The 17,818-nt window shown below is 41.1% G+C and overlaps 1 protein-coding gene across 1 annotated transcript in view; it reads left to right on the forward strand.

Moving 5' to 3' along the window:
- Pde11a (phosphodiesterase 11A) overlaps window positions 1–17,818 on the forward strand; it is a 419,014-nt gene that overhangs the window by 36,847 nt on the left and 364,349 nt on the right. The window contains exon 2 of the mRNA XM_045146663.1: window positions 16,549–16,707. Coding sequence (XP_045002598.1) covers window positions 16,549–16,707 — 159 coding nt within the window. The remainder of the gene's footprint in view (window positions 1–16,548; window positions 16,708–17,818) is intronic.

The raw sequence follows: 17,818 nt of genomic DNA on the forward strand, positions 1-17,818 counted from the left end.
GAGGTATCTGCTTTTTATGCTGTTATTATTTGCTAAGATTAACTTATCTCCTTCTTGGAAGCAATCATCTAGAATATCTTGCTTTTCCCTTTTACTGAGAATCTCATTGCATAATGACTTTTCTTTTTGGTTGGCACTTTTGAAGCTATATTGCCATCCAGATCAGTAATATCATCACACTGAAGGAACTGCGTTGATTCTATTGCTTTCTAAGCTACTTTTCTTCAAAATGTTCTTGTGTCCTAATAAAATCAATTATAATATATAAACTAGTAACCTATACATTTATATGGTAGTTTGAATTCTACCATACCACAATCAGTTTCCCATTGGATATTAGCTATTTTTCAATTTTCTTATTTGATTTTTAAAATTTTTTAAAAATTTTGGTTTTAATTATTTATTTATTAGAGAGCGAAAGGGGGGGGGGGGACACACCAGGACATTCAGCCATTGCAAACGGACTCTAGATGCATGTGCCACCTTGTGCATGTGGCTTACTTGGTTTCTAGGGAACCAAACCTGGGTCCTTTGGCTTTACAAGCAAGTGCCTTAACTGCTAAGCCATCTCTCCAGCCCTTAAATTTTTTTTTTTTTAATTTATTTGAGAGACAGAGAGAGAGAGATACAGAGAGATTGAGAAAGGACACATTGGGTGTGCCAGAGCCTTCAGAACTCCATACTCATGCACACCTTGTGCATCTGGCTTACATAGGTCTTGGAGAATTGGACCTGGGTCCTTTGGCTTTGCAGGCAAGTCCCTTAACTGCTAAGTCATCTCTCCAGCCCCCTTATTTGAATTTCTTAGAAATAAAGTTTGAGCTGGACGTGGTGGCACATGCCTTTAATCCCAGCACTCGGGAGGCAGAGGTAGGAGAATTGCCGTGAGTTTGAGGCCACCGTGAGACCCCATAGTGAATTCCAGGTCAGCCTGGGCTCGAGTGAGAACCTACCTCAACAAGCCCCCCGCCAAAAAAAACAAAACAACCCCCCCAAAGTTTATGTATTAAAGAGATAAAATGTTTAAAGGCTTTTGTTACTAATTGCTAAATTGTCCTCCCCATATATTTTGTATTATCACCAGCAATGAATAAATATAGTTATGTCATTAATACTTTTTTTTTGTTGTTGTTGTTTTTGAGGTAAGGTTTTGCTCTAGTCCAGGCTGACCTGGATTTCACTCAGGGTGGTCTTGAACTCACAGTGTTCCTCCTACCTCAGCCTCCCAAGAGCTGGGATTAAAGGTGTGCACTGCCATGCCCGGCTCATTAATACTTTTTTTTTTTTTTTTTTCGAGGTAGGGTCTCACTCTTGTCCAGGCTGACCTGGAATTAACTCTGTAGTCTCAGGGTGGCCTCGAACTCATGGCGATCCTCCTACCTCTGCCTCCTGCATGCTGGGATTAAAGGCGTGAGCCACCACACCCGGCTCATTAAAACTTTCAATAAAACCAAATATTGATACCTTACATTTTATTTTTTTCCAACTTTATTGAAAAAAGCACCATTAGGATAGTTTTGCACTTCTCACCTATTTATAGCCATCAAAAACTTTTGTTACTTCCTTATCCTTTGGTTCATAATTGTATAAAAGGATCTAATATTTATTGTTACACATGAGCATCTAACATTGTTGTACCTAAGGATCTAACATAATTGGTTTATACAGTAAGAATCTAACACTTTGCTAACCACAAATGTTTAAAATATTTTTCTGGGGCTGGAGAGACGGCTTAGTGGTTAAGGCAGTTGCCTGAAAAGCTAACAACCTAGGCAACCTGGGTTCAATTCTCCAGTACCCACGCAAAGCCAGATGCACAAAGTGGTGTGTGCACCTGCAGTTCCGTTGCAATGGCTGGAGGACCTGGCACACCCATTTTTCTCTCTGTATGTCCTTCTTTCTATCTTTCTCTGCTTGCAAATAAATAAAAAATAAATAAAAAATATTTTTCCAAGATTATTTTACTTTCAATTCTATTTGTATTTTTAATTTGTCATTTACTTATTTGAGAGGGAGAGAGAAAGAGAGAGAGACTGAGAAAGAGAGAGAGCGAGAGGGAGAGAATGGGTGCACCAGGGCCTCTAGCCACTGCAAACAAACTCCAGATACATGCACTACCTTGTGCATCTGACTTACATGGGTTCTGGGGAATTGAACCTGGATTCTTAGGCTTTGCAGGCAAGTGCCTTAACCACAAAGACATCTCTCCAGTCCTCTATTTGTATTTCTTGTGTGTGACAATGACAGACTATGTATCCTTGGCTGGCTTCCAACTTGTAATTCTCCTACCTCAGATTCCTGAGTGCTGGGATTACAAACATGTACCACCATACCTAGCTTTTTAAATAATGTTTTTGAAGTTATGAAATGATATTTCATATGTACTCAAATCTATTAGTTTTCCCTTCAAGTTTTCTTTTGAACTTATGCCTCAGAAGACTTCCTCCTGTCTGATCATGAAATCACAAAATTTCAGTTATGTTTATTCATTTTGAATATTTTTTTGTTTTTGGTTTTTCAAGGTAGGTCTCCCTCTAGCCCAGGCTGACATGGACTTCACTATGTAGTCATAGAGTAACCTTGAACTCATGGTGATCCACCTACCTATACCTCCCAAGTGCTGCGATTAAAGGTGTGTGCCACCATGCCCGGCTCCCATTTTTAAATTAAAAAAAAATTAATTTTTATTTATTTATTTGACAGAGAGAAAGAAGACCAAAGGGTGGGGGGGGGAGAGAGAGAGAGAGAGAGAGAGAGAGAGAGAGAGAGAGATATGAATGGGTGCCCCAGAGTCTCCAGCCACTGCAAATAATCTCAAGACACATGTCCCGCATTGTGCATGTGGCTTATTTGGGTTCTGGGAATTGAACAGAGGCCCTTTGGCTTTGCATGCAAGAGCCTTACCTGCTAAACTATCTCTCCAGCCCCCATTTTGAAATTGTTGATATTTAAGATTGAGGTAAGCCCAACAGACTGGCCTTTTTGTGTGTGCAAGAGAGAGAGAGAAGGAGAGAGAATTGGTGCGGTGGGGCTCCAGCCACTACAATTGAACTCCAGACACATGCACCCCCTTGTGTCCATTGCAACTTTGAGCTCTGTGTCACTTTGTGCATCTGGCTTCCACAGCACGTGGATAGTGGCAAATGGGTCCTTCAGCCATCTCTTCAGCCCAACATTTAAAATTTAAAGAAATAAAAATGTTTTAATATAATTTTCAATTGTAACAAATAATGATTTAGTCTAGTATTCTTCTACCAAAAGTATTTTTTTTATCATTTGCTTTTCTGATAAGACTCAACTGAAATAGTACAAACAGAAGAAACAGAATGAAATCTCTCTTTTATTACTGGCTAAAGATTCGGTAGAAATAAAGGCCAACACTTTAGTATTAGGCCACTAAATTTTCTGAGTGCAAATTTATGATTTATTAGGTAGTATGTAGGATGTATGCATTCTCATAATGTTGACTATAAAATTAAAACATTTTTTCTTATGTTAAAATGGAAATTATGTCTTAGAGTAAATTTTCTGCCCTACTTGTTCAATTTTTCAGAAGTTCATTATTTTTTTGGTGTGTATTTATGTAATGTGTGTGGTATGTATATGTGTATGGATATATAGTATATGCATGAGTTTGTACCGATGTGTGTGTGCCCCATGCACAAAAGAGAATGTCAGCATTTTCCTCTATCACTCGTCCACATTATTTCCTTGATACAAAATCTATCCCTGAACAAGAGCTGCTATTTTTGGTCAGACTGGCTAACCTGCTAACCTTATTGATTCTCTGGTCTGGGCTCCACTGAAGGACTGGGGTTATAGGTGTACATGGATTGTTAACATGGGTGCTGGGCATCAAACTCAGGCCCTTTCATGCCTTCATGCCTAGGCAGCAATTTCCCCAGCCATTAGTTAATTATTTTTAGCTTCTAATTCTGCTTGAAATTTTTATGCATGAAACTATACAGAGATCATATTTATTTTCTTCAAATAAGCAAGTAACTGAGTGATCCATATTTTTATACCTGATTTGAAGTATAGGTCTCATGATTAAGCAAACATATTTATTCCCCCCCACACACACATGCGTGATGTGTGCCTTCCTGTGTAGTCAATTGTCCTGTTTTAGAGCAGTCTCTTACTGTTTTAATTACTCTTCTTTGAAATACTTTTTTTTTTTTTAAGGTAGAGTCTTGTTCTAGCCAAGGCTGACCTGGAATTCACCATTAGTGTCAGGGTGGCCTCGAACTCATGACAATCCTCCTACCTCAGCCCCCCTAATGCTGGGATTAAACATTGTGTGCCACCATGCCTGGTTGAAATACATTTTTATATCAAGTGGTTCCTTCATTTTTATCATGTTCAGAAGAAACAGTAAAACATTTAAAATATTTCACTTTAAGATATTTAAAAATGTTTTAGGGCTTTGAAAAGCTGACTTTAAATATATTACTTGTGTGTGTTTTGCATGTACACGTAGAGGCCAGAGGACAACCGTAGGTGTTGTTTCTCAAGTACTGTTTTTATTTTGTTTTATTTTTTTGTTGTTTTTCAAGGTACGGTCTCACTCTAGCTCAGGCTGACCTGGAATTCACTCTGTAGTCTCAGGGTGGCCTCGAACTCAAGTGATATCCTACTACCTCTGCCTCTGCCTCCTCAGTGCTGGGATTAAGGGCTTGCGCCACCACACCTGGCTGTTTTTTTTGAGGTAGGGTCTCCCTCAAGCCCAGGCTGACCTAGAATTCACTATATAGTCTCAGATGGCATCAAACTAATGGCAATCCACCTATCTGTGCCTCTCAAGTGGCGAGATTAAAGGCATGTGACACCATGTCTGGCTATGTTCCCCATTTTTGAGACACGGTCTCTCCTTAACCTGGAACTTGCCAAGTAGGCTAGACTAGCTAGTCAGCAGGCGTCAGGGCTCCATGTGTCTCTGACACCACCCCCTAGTGCTGAGATTCCAGGCATGCACCGCATGCTGTCTTTTTATTTTACACGGGCTTTGGAAATCTGGACTCAGATCCTTAGGCTGGTAAGGCAAGCATTTTATTTACTGAGCTTTCGCTCCAGCCATGACACTCTTTTTTAATGTTTAAGCTGTGTGTCAAACAGCAACAGTGACTTCAACGTGATCTTGAAAATGTAGTGAAAATATATGATAGTAATCATTAGTATAATTTGACATGAATGTGAGAAAGGTCAGGAACATACTGAGATGGCTGTTTACAAATCTATTCCTTTTGGAGGCCCCTTTTCAGGTTGTCTCAATTGGATATATGAGGAAAGGTTCAAAACTCTTTGCTGAAGGTAGCCCTTGCTAGGTTTTTTTTTTTTTTTTTTTTTTGGTGTTTTGAGGTGGGGTCTCACTCTGGTCCAGGCTGACCTGGAATTAACTATATAGTCTCAGGGTGGCCTCAAACTCTGGGCAGTCCTCCTACCTCTGCCTCCTGAGTGCTGGGATTGAAGGTGTGTGCCACCACACCTGGCTTCCTTGCTAGCTTTTAACAAATGGATGACACTGATTCTACAATGTGCTCTGTTACATTCGTACTCCTGACCTCTGCCTGCCTTTTCATGCGTCTCTTTCTTCACACTGGCTTTCCCTGCATCCCTGCTTCTGATGGTTTGTTTGGCATCTGAACCATAGCTCCACACTGACGATTAATTCCCTTGTCCCTATCTGCAGACTTCTTGGCCTTTCTGCTTCTACCTTACAGCCACATTGTCCTGATTCATTGCAGTTCTAGAAGATCCCACCGTGACAGGAAGAGAGGTTATCTGTGCTTCAGGAACTGGCCTTTTCTTAGACATTTTACTTTCCCACAGTGAAGCTTGTAGAATGTCTAGTGGTATCCACAGGAAACATCTGCACCATCCACTAAGGCCGGTGAGGAATTTATCATTTTCCTTCTCTCCACCTCACCTGGACTTGCCTGTTGTGCAGTACTTCTTCCCCTTTCACATATTGTTTTGTTTGTGTTTGTCCTTAGACGTATTTATTGTCAAAAAGATAGATACGGGCTGGAGAGATGGCGTAGCGGTTAGGTGCTTGCCTGTGAAGCCTAAGTACCCCGGTTCGAGGCTCGGTTCCCCAGGTCCCACGTTAGCCAGATGCACAAGGGGGCGCACACGTCTGGAGTTCGTTTGCAGAGGCTGGAAGCCCTGGCGCGCCCATTCTCTCTCTCTCCCTCTATCTGTCTTTCTCTCTGTGTCTGTCGCTCTCAAATAAATTTAAAAAAAAAAAAAAGATAGATACTAAGTGATAACAGGACAAGATTGAAAAAATTAGTGCCAATTAACAGAAGAGCACAGACACAGGATCTTGCAGACAAGGTTTATTTCAATAGCACAAATAAAGGGGGAGAAACCCCACAAACATGTGATCATAATGACTGCTTCAAAGCCTCCTATCAAATATATACATTTTTTAATTTATTTGAGAGCGATACAGAGAGAAAGCGGCAGATAGAGAATGGACACGTGAGGGCCTCCAGCCACTGCAAACTCCAGACACGTGTGCCCCCTTGTGCGTCTGGCTAAAGTGGGTCCTGGGGAGTCAAGCCTCAAGCCTGGGTTCTTAGGCTTCACAGGCAAGCGCTTAACCGCTAAGCCATCTCTCCAGCCCTCAAATATTTTTTTTTATGGTGTCTGCTAACCCTAATTCAATTTGGAATGAAAGGAGGCCCATTAACTGTTTTTTGGATAGAGCTGATCTCTGCACAAACTGCCCCACATTGACTATGCCACTCAGGTCTATAGAAAAATGGAAGATTTGGGGCTGGACAGATGGCTTAGCAATTAAGGTGCTTGCCTACAAAGCCAAAGGACCCAGGTTTGACTCCCCAGGACCCACATAAGCCAGTTGCACAGGGGCACACACATCTAGAATTCATTTGCAGTGGCTGGAGGTCCTGGCATGCCCATTCTCTCTTTCTCTCTCTGTACCTGCTTATTTCTGTATCTCTCTCACTCTTAAGTAAATAAATAAAAATAAAATATTTTTAAAAAATTTTTTGTTTTTATTTTTATTTATTTATTTGAGAACGATAGAGAAAGAGGGAGCGAGAGAGAGAGAATGGGTACATCAGGACCTCCAGCCACTGCAAACAGAACTCCAGATGCATACGCCCCCTTGTGCATCTGGCTTACATGGGTCCTGGGGAATCGACCCTTGAACCGGAGTCCTCAGGCTTCACAGGCAAGCGCTTAACCGCTAAGCCATCTCTCCAGCTCCAAATAAAATACTTTTAAAAAGAGAAGATTTAAGGGCCACGTAAGCCAGATGCACAAGGGGGCGTACTCATCTGGAATTCAGTTTGCAGTGGCTGGAGGCCCTGGCGCCCAATCTCTCTCTCTATCTGCCTCTTTCTCTCTTTCTCTGTCACTCTCAAATAAGTAAAAATAAACAAACAAAAATTTTTTTAAAAAAAAGAGAAGATTTGAAAGAAGATTTGAAATTGTGAACAGTTTTTGAAAATACTTTGTACAATTTAAAACTCTATGTGTTGTGATATAATTCAGAGACAAGATTTTTGGCTACTACAATAATGCTTTGCATACATATCAGGAACAGCAATGATAATTTTGTGTCTTTTCTTCAACAAGAATTTATAGGAGGCCCAAAGCATTGCTATCTAGTTACCATATGCTAGGCCTTTGTTTTTATGTGATGTAATCGCAAACCGTCTATTAATTCAGAACAGTTACTTGTTTGTTTTTTTTTTTCCTATGGAGAAAGGCAGAATAGTACATTTCAAATCATTAAAAACTAATCAAAACTTTCAAGAGCTTAGCTTCTCAAGCATTCTTTGGAAAGTATGTCTAATGATAAATTATAACTGTAAGGAGATGCTTTTATGAATTGGAATTATATGACTGTTACTAATTGATGAAACAATAAAAGTCATTTTTTGAGCCTCAGAGACTTTGGCAATCTTTGGTTTGGAATTTCAATGGATTATTCATTTTACACTTTACATTTTTATCAGTTTCTCTGCATTAAAACTCCATAACACATTTGAAAAAGAATGTAGATGACATGTGGGAATGAACTTGGTGTCTAGACTTTTCCCTGGGTGGGTGGCAGCAAGTGTTAGGAAAGGTATACTGACCCAGTCCATCAAGCTTTTAAAGAAAACAGAAGGAACATGTAACAAAATACAAAATGAATAAAGTTGTACTGAAAACTCCAAAGTGTAGTTTGCAGTCTATTTCCATCATACCCCAGAACCTTTGGATTTAAGTGACTCTGTAGTTCAGTGTTTTTTTTTTTTGTCTTTTTTTTTTTAATTTTAGAAAGAGAGAGAGAGAGAGAGAGAGAGAGAGAGAATTGGCCTGCCAGGGCCTCAGCCACTGCATCGCACTCCAGATGCTTGTACCACCTAGTGGGCATGTGCGACCTTGCGCTTGCCTCACCTTTGTAAGTAGCTAAGTGGGATCTGGAGAGTCGAACATGAGTCCTTAGGCTTCGTGGGCAAGCACCCTAAGGGCTAAGCCATCACTCCAGCCCTCATCCCGTGGTTTTTAACCCTGGCCAACATCTAGAAGTCAGATTCCTTAGCTTGCATCCCCAACTGCTCAGGCTGGGTCTAAGATATCACAGTTTCCTAAAGGTCTCCAGGTGTTAGCAAGGGTTGTCAGTGACAACCCTTCTGTTGTTATCCACACCAAAACGTATCTGTAAAGCAATACCATATATAGCTTATATCACTTTTGCTGTGTAGTTGATTATCACAGTAATTCTGAAACAAATTCATTTTTGCAAGTATCATAAAACTAATAGAAATTTTATAATTAAATGTTTCCTCATCTTTTAAAAAAATTTTATCTTTTTGTTTTGAAAACATAACTACCATCATGTGGACAGTTTTAAATTCAACACCTTTAAGCATTTTGTCTTTGAAGGGTACAATGTAGAGTTGAGATTCTGGTTACAAAGATCTCTCTTTTTTTTAAAAATATTTTTATTTATTTATTTGAGAGCGACAGACAGAGAAAGAAGCAGATAGAGAGAGGGAGAGAGAATGGGCGCGTCAGGGCCTCCAGCCACTGCAAACGAGTTCTAGATGCGTGTGCCCCCTTGTGCATCTGGCTAACGTGGGTCCTGGGGAGTCGAGCCTCGAACCGAGGTCCTTAGGCTTCACAGGCAAGCGCTTAACCGCTAAGCCACCTCTCCAGCCCCAAAGATCTCTCTTGTAGGATAAGTAGTGGCTGAGACTAGTTCTTGGCTAAATCATGAGCATGGGACAACTTCACTAGAAAGTGTTGGGAATAGAGATCCGATACCTGAGTGAAGGCATGAAAGAGACCTTAGCTAACACATCCTGCCATGATCCTGAGACCTTCTTCACTGTGACTCCTGCCGCGCAGTCTTGGGTGCTCGTTCTGGGAAGATGGAAAGGGGATGGACTACTGTTTTGCTTTAAGCCTTTGTACTGATTGCTTTCCTCTCTGCTTTGACAAAATACTGGACAGAACAACTGACAGGGAGGAAAGATTACTTTTGGGTTATAGTTACTGGGCTTTCAGGCCCTAGACCTTGGCTCCGTTGACTCCGGGCCCGTGGTGAGGCAGAAGGTCTAGGTGGAGCACCTAGGAGGGGACCAGGTATAACCCCCAAGGGCATTTGCAGTGTCCCTTCTTTCAGTTAGGCTCCAGCTCCTAAAATTTTCACAACCTCCTCAAATAGCACCCCCAGTTGAGGACCAAACATCCGCCGCATGAGCCTGTGGGGGACGTTTTGTACTCCAGTCCTAACAGCCTTCCAGTGTGCCCTTCAGCTGTGTCTTTGGGAAGCCAGGAGGGATTCTCAGGCAGAGTGGATATAGCTCTTTGCTCAAGGTTCTGAGCGCTCGGGCCGCAGAGGGGAGTTTCTCAGGCCTGAGTGAAGGTTGAAAGTGGAGGCTCGTTTGCCCAGTGTGTTCTGCGACACCATATTCAATAAGGAACTGATAGACGAGGCTGCAATTACAGAACGTGGGTCAGAGGTAATACCGTATTACTGTTCTTTAGGTAGGGGACACAGGTCAGTTCTCTTTTATGAAAAGTAAAAACTGGTTTTGGCCTTTTGGCTTTGTCTTTTTCTCAATGTTAAAAATCATAATCAAATATCACATATAAAAATATGTCTGCCCAAAGGCATTAGAAGATCCCTGAATTCCTCAAGAGTAATTATACTTAAAACAGCTGATAGGAAAAATATTATGACATAAAAAATACTTGAAGCAAGAAGAGCCTACTACAGTCGTAAGAAACTCATTTCAGATTTAACAACCTTATTAAAGGAGCCCTTACCTTCATTTATTAGAAATCATTCCTGGTACAGATCATTTCTTGTTTTGTCCTAAGGGAAATGAATAAAAATTGAGTACCATTCTCCTTGTGATATTTCATTAGAGACCTAGAGGCATTTGCTAGTTTCCTAGCCAAGCATCCACTCTTAGAAACAGATAAGCCCCCTGCCATGGGCCTTGGTGCCTCTCCTGTTGGTCCTGCTTCCTTCACACTTGGCCTTCTGTGAAACTTTGTTGGTGAATGTGGCAAATTTCTAGACTTTCAGCTTAAAATTTAATAGACAAAATTTTCCTCCTCACCAAACCAGTCTTTGCTTTCTGTTTTAAGTTCATTTACCAAACACACACACACACACACACACACACACACACACACACACACACACGTCTCACTCTAGTCCAGACTGACATGGAATTCACTCTGTACTCTGCATTAGTTTTGAATTCACAGTAATTTTCCTAAGGCTCCTGAGTGCTAGGATTAAAGGTGTCAGCCACCATACACCATACCTGGCTTGAACAGCTCACTTTCTTTCTTTATAAAAAATATTTTATTTATTTGTACATGAGATAGGAAAAGGGAGGGGAGAGAGAGAGAGAGGGAGAGAGAGAAAGAGAGAGAGAGAGAGAGGGAGAGGGAGAGAGAGAGAATGGGCATGTTAAGGCCTCTAGCTACAGCAAATGAACTCCAGACACATGAACCCCTCCCTTGTGCATCTGGCTTCTGTGGATCTTGGGGAATCAAACCTAGGTCCTTTGGCTTCACAAACAAGTGCCTTAACCACTAAACCATCTCTCCAGCCCAAATAGCTCATTTTCTTTTTATTTCATTTTATTTTTTATTGAAACTTCCATAATTATAGGCAATAAACCATGGTAATTCTCCCCCCACCACTTTCCCCTTCATACCTCCCCTCTCAATCATACCCCTTCCCCCTCTCAATCAGTCTCTTTTTTATTTTGATGTCATCATCTTTTCCTTCTATTATGATGGTCTTGTGTAGGTAGTGTCAGGCACTGTGAGGTCATGGATATCCAGGCCATTTTATGTCTGGAGGAGCACGTTGTAAGGAGTCCTACCCTTCCTTTGGCTGTTACATTCTTTCCGCCACCTCTTCCGCAATGGACCCTGAGCCTTGGAAGGTGTGATTAAGGTGTTTCAGTGACAAACAGCTCACTTTATTTGGGAGATTTTCTCTGGCCTCAGACTAGGTGTGCTCTTTGTTTCTCTTACTGCTACATTCATTTATCATCATTAGTTAGCTGTTAAGATCTATTTCTTAATATCATCTGTTATTAAACTTTCCACTTGAATGTCAGAGTCATATGTTTCTTTAATCATTTCCCTAATTTTCTTCTTGTCATAAAATTAATGACTCAATTTTGTGTGCAGCCTTCTCACCATCTTAAGTTGAAAGGTTAATCTAGAAACTAGCATATATTGAGAAAGTGTATGCTTCCATCACTTCTCCTGGCCTCCCACCAGGTGAGCTGAACTTGGTTGTGTCAAGTTTGAGTTAATTCATGAGTATTATCCTAAAAGTAGCATGGTGAAGATGTGGGCATAGCATGTTTTAAGATGTATTGTTTTAGGCTGAGAAGATAGTTCAGTCAGAAAAGTGCTTGCCTCATAATGATGAGTATCTGAGTTCAATCCCCAGTGCTCTGGTGAGGAAATGCTGGACAGAGTGGTGAGGACCTATAATCCCAGTGTGAGGAGGCAGAGACAGGTGGATCCTGGAGCTTGATGGCCAGTCTAGCCTACTTGGTAAGCTCCAGGCCAAAGAGAGACCCCTTCTCCAAGAAATGGATGACATATATGAGGGTGATACACAAGGTTGTCCTTAGGCTTTCATGTGTGTGTGCACATATATGAACACCCCCACATGTATCCACACATACATATGCAAATAAAAATGAAAAAATTAAGGTGAATTACTATTATTATTATTATTATTATTATTATTTTGATTTTTTGAGGTAGGGTCTCACTCTAGCTTAGGCTGACCTGGAATTCACTATGCACTCTCAAGGGTGGTCTCGAACTCATGGTGATTCTCCTACCCCTGCCTCCCGAGTGCTGGGATTAAGGCATGTGCCACCATGCCCGGATAAGGTGAATTATTCTTTTTTTAAAAAAATTTTTATTAGCATTTTCCATGATTATAAAAAAATATCTCATGTTAATTCCCCTCCCACTTTCCCCTTTGAAATTTCATTCTCCATCATATTACCTCCCCATTTCAATCATTGTACTTACATATATACAATATCAACCTATTAAGTACCCTCCTCCCTTCCTTTCTTTTCCCTTTATGTCTCCTTTTTAACTTACTGGCCTCTGCTACTAAGTATTTTCATTCTCACGCAGAAGCCCAGTCATCTGTAGCTAGGATCCACTTATGAGAGAGAACATGTGGCGCTTGGCTTGCTGGGCCTGGTTAAGGTAAATTATTCTTAAAACCAACAAAACTCAATTAAATGAATCTCTCTAGCTTTTAAGTGGAAACTATTAAAATCACAAATATCAGGCTGGAGAGATGGTTTAGAGGTTAAGGCACTGGTCTGTGAAGCTTAAGGACCCATGTTTGCTTCCCCAGTAAGCCAGATGCCCAGGGGGATGCATGCATCTAGAGTTCATTTGCAGTGGCTGGAAGCCCTGGTATACCCATTCTTTCTCTCTCTGTCTCTCTCTGTCTGTCTACCTCTCTCTCTCTGTCTCTCAAATAAATAAATAAATATATTCAAAAAATTTTAAAAAATCATAAGTACCACTGTGGCTATTTCTTTTGTCAAGTCACAGTTTATCAGGTAGGTTTGGAGAATTGGTTGGATGATGACGGTTTGTAATGTTTTTCTAATCTGCCATCATGCTGGAGCATTCCAGTGACTGTTGTTCTCACGTGAGTTTGGATACTTTGGCAATGAATATATTCTAGGTTTGGTGGTTGGTCCCTTCAGAGTTGGTGGAAAAAAGACCCCTCTCCACAGATGCAGACTGAATTGGAATTCACTATGTAGTCTCAGGGTGGCCTTGAATTCACAGTGATTCTCCTACCTTTGCCTCCTGAGTGCTGGGATTAAAGGTGTGTGCCACCACATCCAGCAAGATTTTTTTTTTTCTTGAGGCAAGCCCAAGAGACTGGTCTTTGTGTGTGTGTGTGTGAGTATGAGAGGGGGGGGGCGGATTGGCACACAAGGTCCTTTTGTCACTGCTGGGCCTTCAGCCACTGCAGTGGAACTCAAGATGCATGTACCCCCTTGTCCATATGTGCAATCTTGCATGCTTGCATCATCTTATGTGTTAGGATTACATGAGACCTGGAGTATTGAACATGGGTCCTTAGGCTTCACAAGCAAGTGCCTTGACCACGAAGCCATCTCTCTAGCTCAGGATTTTTTTTGCCTGTGTCAGGACCTTCACAAGGTAATTTTTCCAGCTTTGTGTAAAGCTCCTTCCATCATTCTCTGTCTCTCTCATGCACCTTGTCCTTGTCTGTGGTCTCACGTACCATGGTGTATGGTGGTACATCTGTCTGCCTTGCCCACACATTGCATGTTTGTGAGGAAGGGCTGTGGCTGGATTTGCCTTCTGCTCTGTCTCTGGGAACACAGCTTGACACAGAGGTTCCTTAGTGGTGTTTTACAAAATTAGCTTAAACATGTGTGTCTCAAAGTTTGGTTGCATGCTCATTTTAATATTGGAGATGACGCATACTGGTCAGAGTCCAGATACAGGTACAGAGTCCAGGTACAGTGTTAGTTTAGTCTTGAGGTTTTTTTTTAGATTTATTTATTTATTTATATTTATTTATTTATTAGAGATAGACAGAGGGAGAGCATGCAAGGGCCTCTAGCCACTGCAAGCAAACTTCAGATGCAGGCGACACCATGTGCATCTGGCTTACATGGGACCTGGAGAATCAAACCTGGGTCCTTAGTTTCACAGACATGTACCTTAACCACTAAGCCATCTCTCTAGCCCATAGTCTTGAGGTTTTCATCTTGTGCAAACCTGTCTCCTTAGACCCTTAATGAAAATAATAGCTCCTGCCCGGCGGAGGTGGTACACGCCTTTAATCCCAGCACTCAGGAGGAAGAGGTAGGAGGATTGCTGAGAGTCCGAGGCCACCCTGAGACTACATAGTGAATTCCAGGCCAGCCTGGGCTAAAGTGAGACCTTACCTTGAAAAACCTAATAATAATAATAGCTCCAAGGCTGGGGAGATGGCTCTGTAGTTAAGAGAGCTTGCAACTTAAGTATGTGGGCCTTTGGGGGCCAGAAGCCACTAAGTTTGACTCCCCAGAATCCTCCTGAAAAGCTGGATGTGTCCATGGTAGTTTTAGTTGGTGGGCTGGTAGGGATGGAAACTGGAGAATCGCTGGGGAAACTGGAGAATCGGCAGCAGTTTTGGGTTAAGGGAGAGACACCTTCTCAAGGAAACACATGCTTGAAGGATAGAGAGGGGTACCTGACATTGTCCTCTGGCCTCCACATACATAGTCCATACATCACACATGCCACATTGCATACATACTCTATACACATGCAAAACAAACAAACAAACAAACACAAACAATAGTTCCTAATGGGGATTGGGAATAGCACTTTTTTTTTTGGTGCTAAGTCTGTACATATTGTGGAGTGAATGGAGAAAGATTAGGAAAACATGTCATTCCAGCCCCTGGCTTGAAGTAGCAAGCTGGTTACGTCCAGGTCCTTGTCTTCCACAGAACATGTTTAGTTTCTGTTAGCCTTGCTGGAAGCCAATATTCCTCACCCCCAAAATGATCTAGTATATGCATTTTCAAATAAGGATGTTCTCCTATATAACTCCAAATAAGTTTATATTAAAACCATGATATGCTCTAATATTAAGTCCTTATTTCAACTCTTTCCCACTCCCCACCCCACACAAGTAAAATACCTTTAGTGAATAATTTCCAGTGACAAATCACATATTTTGTCTGGATATCAAACCTCTTTACAACTCCAATGGCTTCTGAATTTTGGCTTTTGTTTTAAGTTTTTGTTTCTCATGGTGTTAGCATTCTTTTCTTTTTTTGTTGTTATTTTTATTTATTTATTTGAGAGTGGCAGACAGAGAGAGAAAGAGGCAGAGAGAGAGAGAGGAGAGTGGGTGTGCCAGGGCCTCCAGCTACTACAAACGAACTCTAGACGCGTGTGCCCCCTTGTGCATCTGGCTAACTGGGTCCTGGGGAATCAAGCCTTGAACCGGGGTCCTTAGGCTTCACAGGCAAGTGCTTAACCACTAAGCAATCTCTCCAGCCCAGTGTTAGCATTCTTGAAGAGTCCAGGTCAGGCTTCAGAAGGAATTACTACTATTCTGCATGCTACTTAATCTTCTTTCCCTGAGGGATGTGATTTCTGTTATTTGGCAAGAGCATCCTAGGTTCTTGTGATGCCTTCTTCTTCCTCCTGAGTACTGGGATTGCAGGTGTGAGCCACCACACTCAGCTCAGCAGTAAAAATTTTTTTTTCTAAATATTTGTCATGGTATTCCATTTATATACTTATATGCTTTTCTCATATATTTTATATCCAGTTATCCTTTTAAAATAACATATTTTATAATGTAGCAGACTATAGGTATAGCAGACAGCTTCAGGTTCTCTGAGATGAACTTCCAGACCAGGCACAGCTATGGAGGAAGGGATATTTATAGAAGCTTACAGATCCAGGAAAGTTCCATAATGGCAGAAGAAGCTGGCCTGCCTTCACAGGTCCAAGCAGAGAGCCCGAAGCACAAGCCAAAAAGCCAAAAGCCACACGGCACAGCACACTTCAGGAACTCCAGCTAGGCACACTTTGCATACCTATAGATTGAAATCTCAAACCCACCACCACACCTTAAGATCTGCCCAGTGACATTGCTTCCAGCCAGGTGGCTGCAGATACAAACTATAAATTAATAAAACACTGAATATATTTGGGGCCATCTATTCAAACTACCAGAGCAGGTCCCCTTAGAAAACTTGCCTCTTTCCCAGCTTTGTTAAGTTGCCATTTCAGACCTCTCTCTCCATGAGTCATGGAGATGATGCTCATGGAATCATTTGTGTTCCAGTGCTGGTTTCCCAGGAAGTCCAGTCCACTACAGAGAACAAACATCCATGGGGGCGGGCCAAGGATTGTATATCACATATGGAGTTATACTTCTCATGCCTGTTGATCCCCTTATACTTGGAAGTGAATGCTTGCTCTGTCTTATTAATGTTATTATTATTTTAGGATCGAAGATTCAATGATGAAATCGACAAGCTAACTGGATACAAGACCAAATCACTTTTGTGCATGCCTATCCGAAGCAGTGATGGTGAGATCATTGGTGTGGCCCAAGCGATAAATAAGATCCCTGAAGGTGCTCCATTCACCGAAGATGATGAAAAAGTAAGATTCTTATGTCTTGCCTGACACGGACTTTCCTTCTGGGTCACTGATTGCTACTTTCCCTGAAAAGATGGGAATTGTGTGAATAGCTCTTCCATTAGCCCCATTCATAGATCAAAGCACTTTTCTTGCATTATACAAAATGGAATGGGAGAATTTTTTTTTTTTTTTTTTTACATTTCATAGAATGTAGGATAATTGAAAATAATTACTTCATCTTTTTCTAGCTTGCTTTTCATTACAAGTCTCAGTGGTATTCTTGTGACTCCCTGGTCTTTATCTTTCTTATAAGTAAGCTCTTTAATGGGGGAATCACACCATAACCACATCTGGCCCAAGGGAAGGCAGGGAGGGTAGGAAAGTTATTGTGTTTCAGAAACTTAGCATTTTGTCTTGTATTTTTTACAACTATAATGAAGAATTGTTTTCACAGTTCTTATATAAAAACTCACATAAAATGAATGTGATTTAATTGTTATTCCAAATCACTAATAAAAGGAACGTTATTTTTTGTCTCTGAGGAGCAGTTAACCTTGATGGAAATGGTGTTCTTTTCACTCTGAAGTTCTAAGTTCTCTCCCTAGTAGTTTATTGCCAGCCTATCTTAGAAGGGGCCTTTCAAAGCCCCTATGTTCTGATTTTGAGGCTCTTATCTTCCTATTGAATAGAACCTGGTTGAATATTTGTAACATTTGAAGCAAAAGCAAATCTCAGTGGGGTGTGGTGGCGCACGCCTTTAATCCCAGCACTTGGGAGGCAGAGGTAGGAGGATTGCTGTGAGTTTGAGGCCACCCTGAGACTACATAGTAAGTTCCAGGTAAGCCTGGGCTAGAGTGAAACCCTACCCCGAAAAACAAACAAACAAACAAAAAACCAAAATCACAACAAATAAAAAAAAACAACCCCAAATCTCATGTCAGTTTGAAGACTGCCATATTCCTATTTGATGAAATATACTTAATGATTTTACCTTCTGGATGAGGGGTTGCTATTTGCCAGTGCTAAGTACTAATGCATTAAATTAATGTAAATGTTCTGCTACAGAAGGTCAACATAAAATTTGATTATAGGGAAATAGGAAGATTAAAACAAAGTGTTTTTTAAAATCTTT

Source organism: Jaculus jaculus, chromosome 4 (genome assembly GCF_020740685.1).
Source record: "Jaculus jaculus isolate mJacJac1 chromosome 4, mJacJac1.mat.Y.cur, whole genome shotgun sequence".
NCBI lineage: Eukaryota > Metazoa > Chordata > Mammalia > Rodentia > Dipodidae > Jaculus > Jaculus jaculus.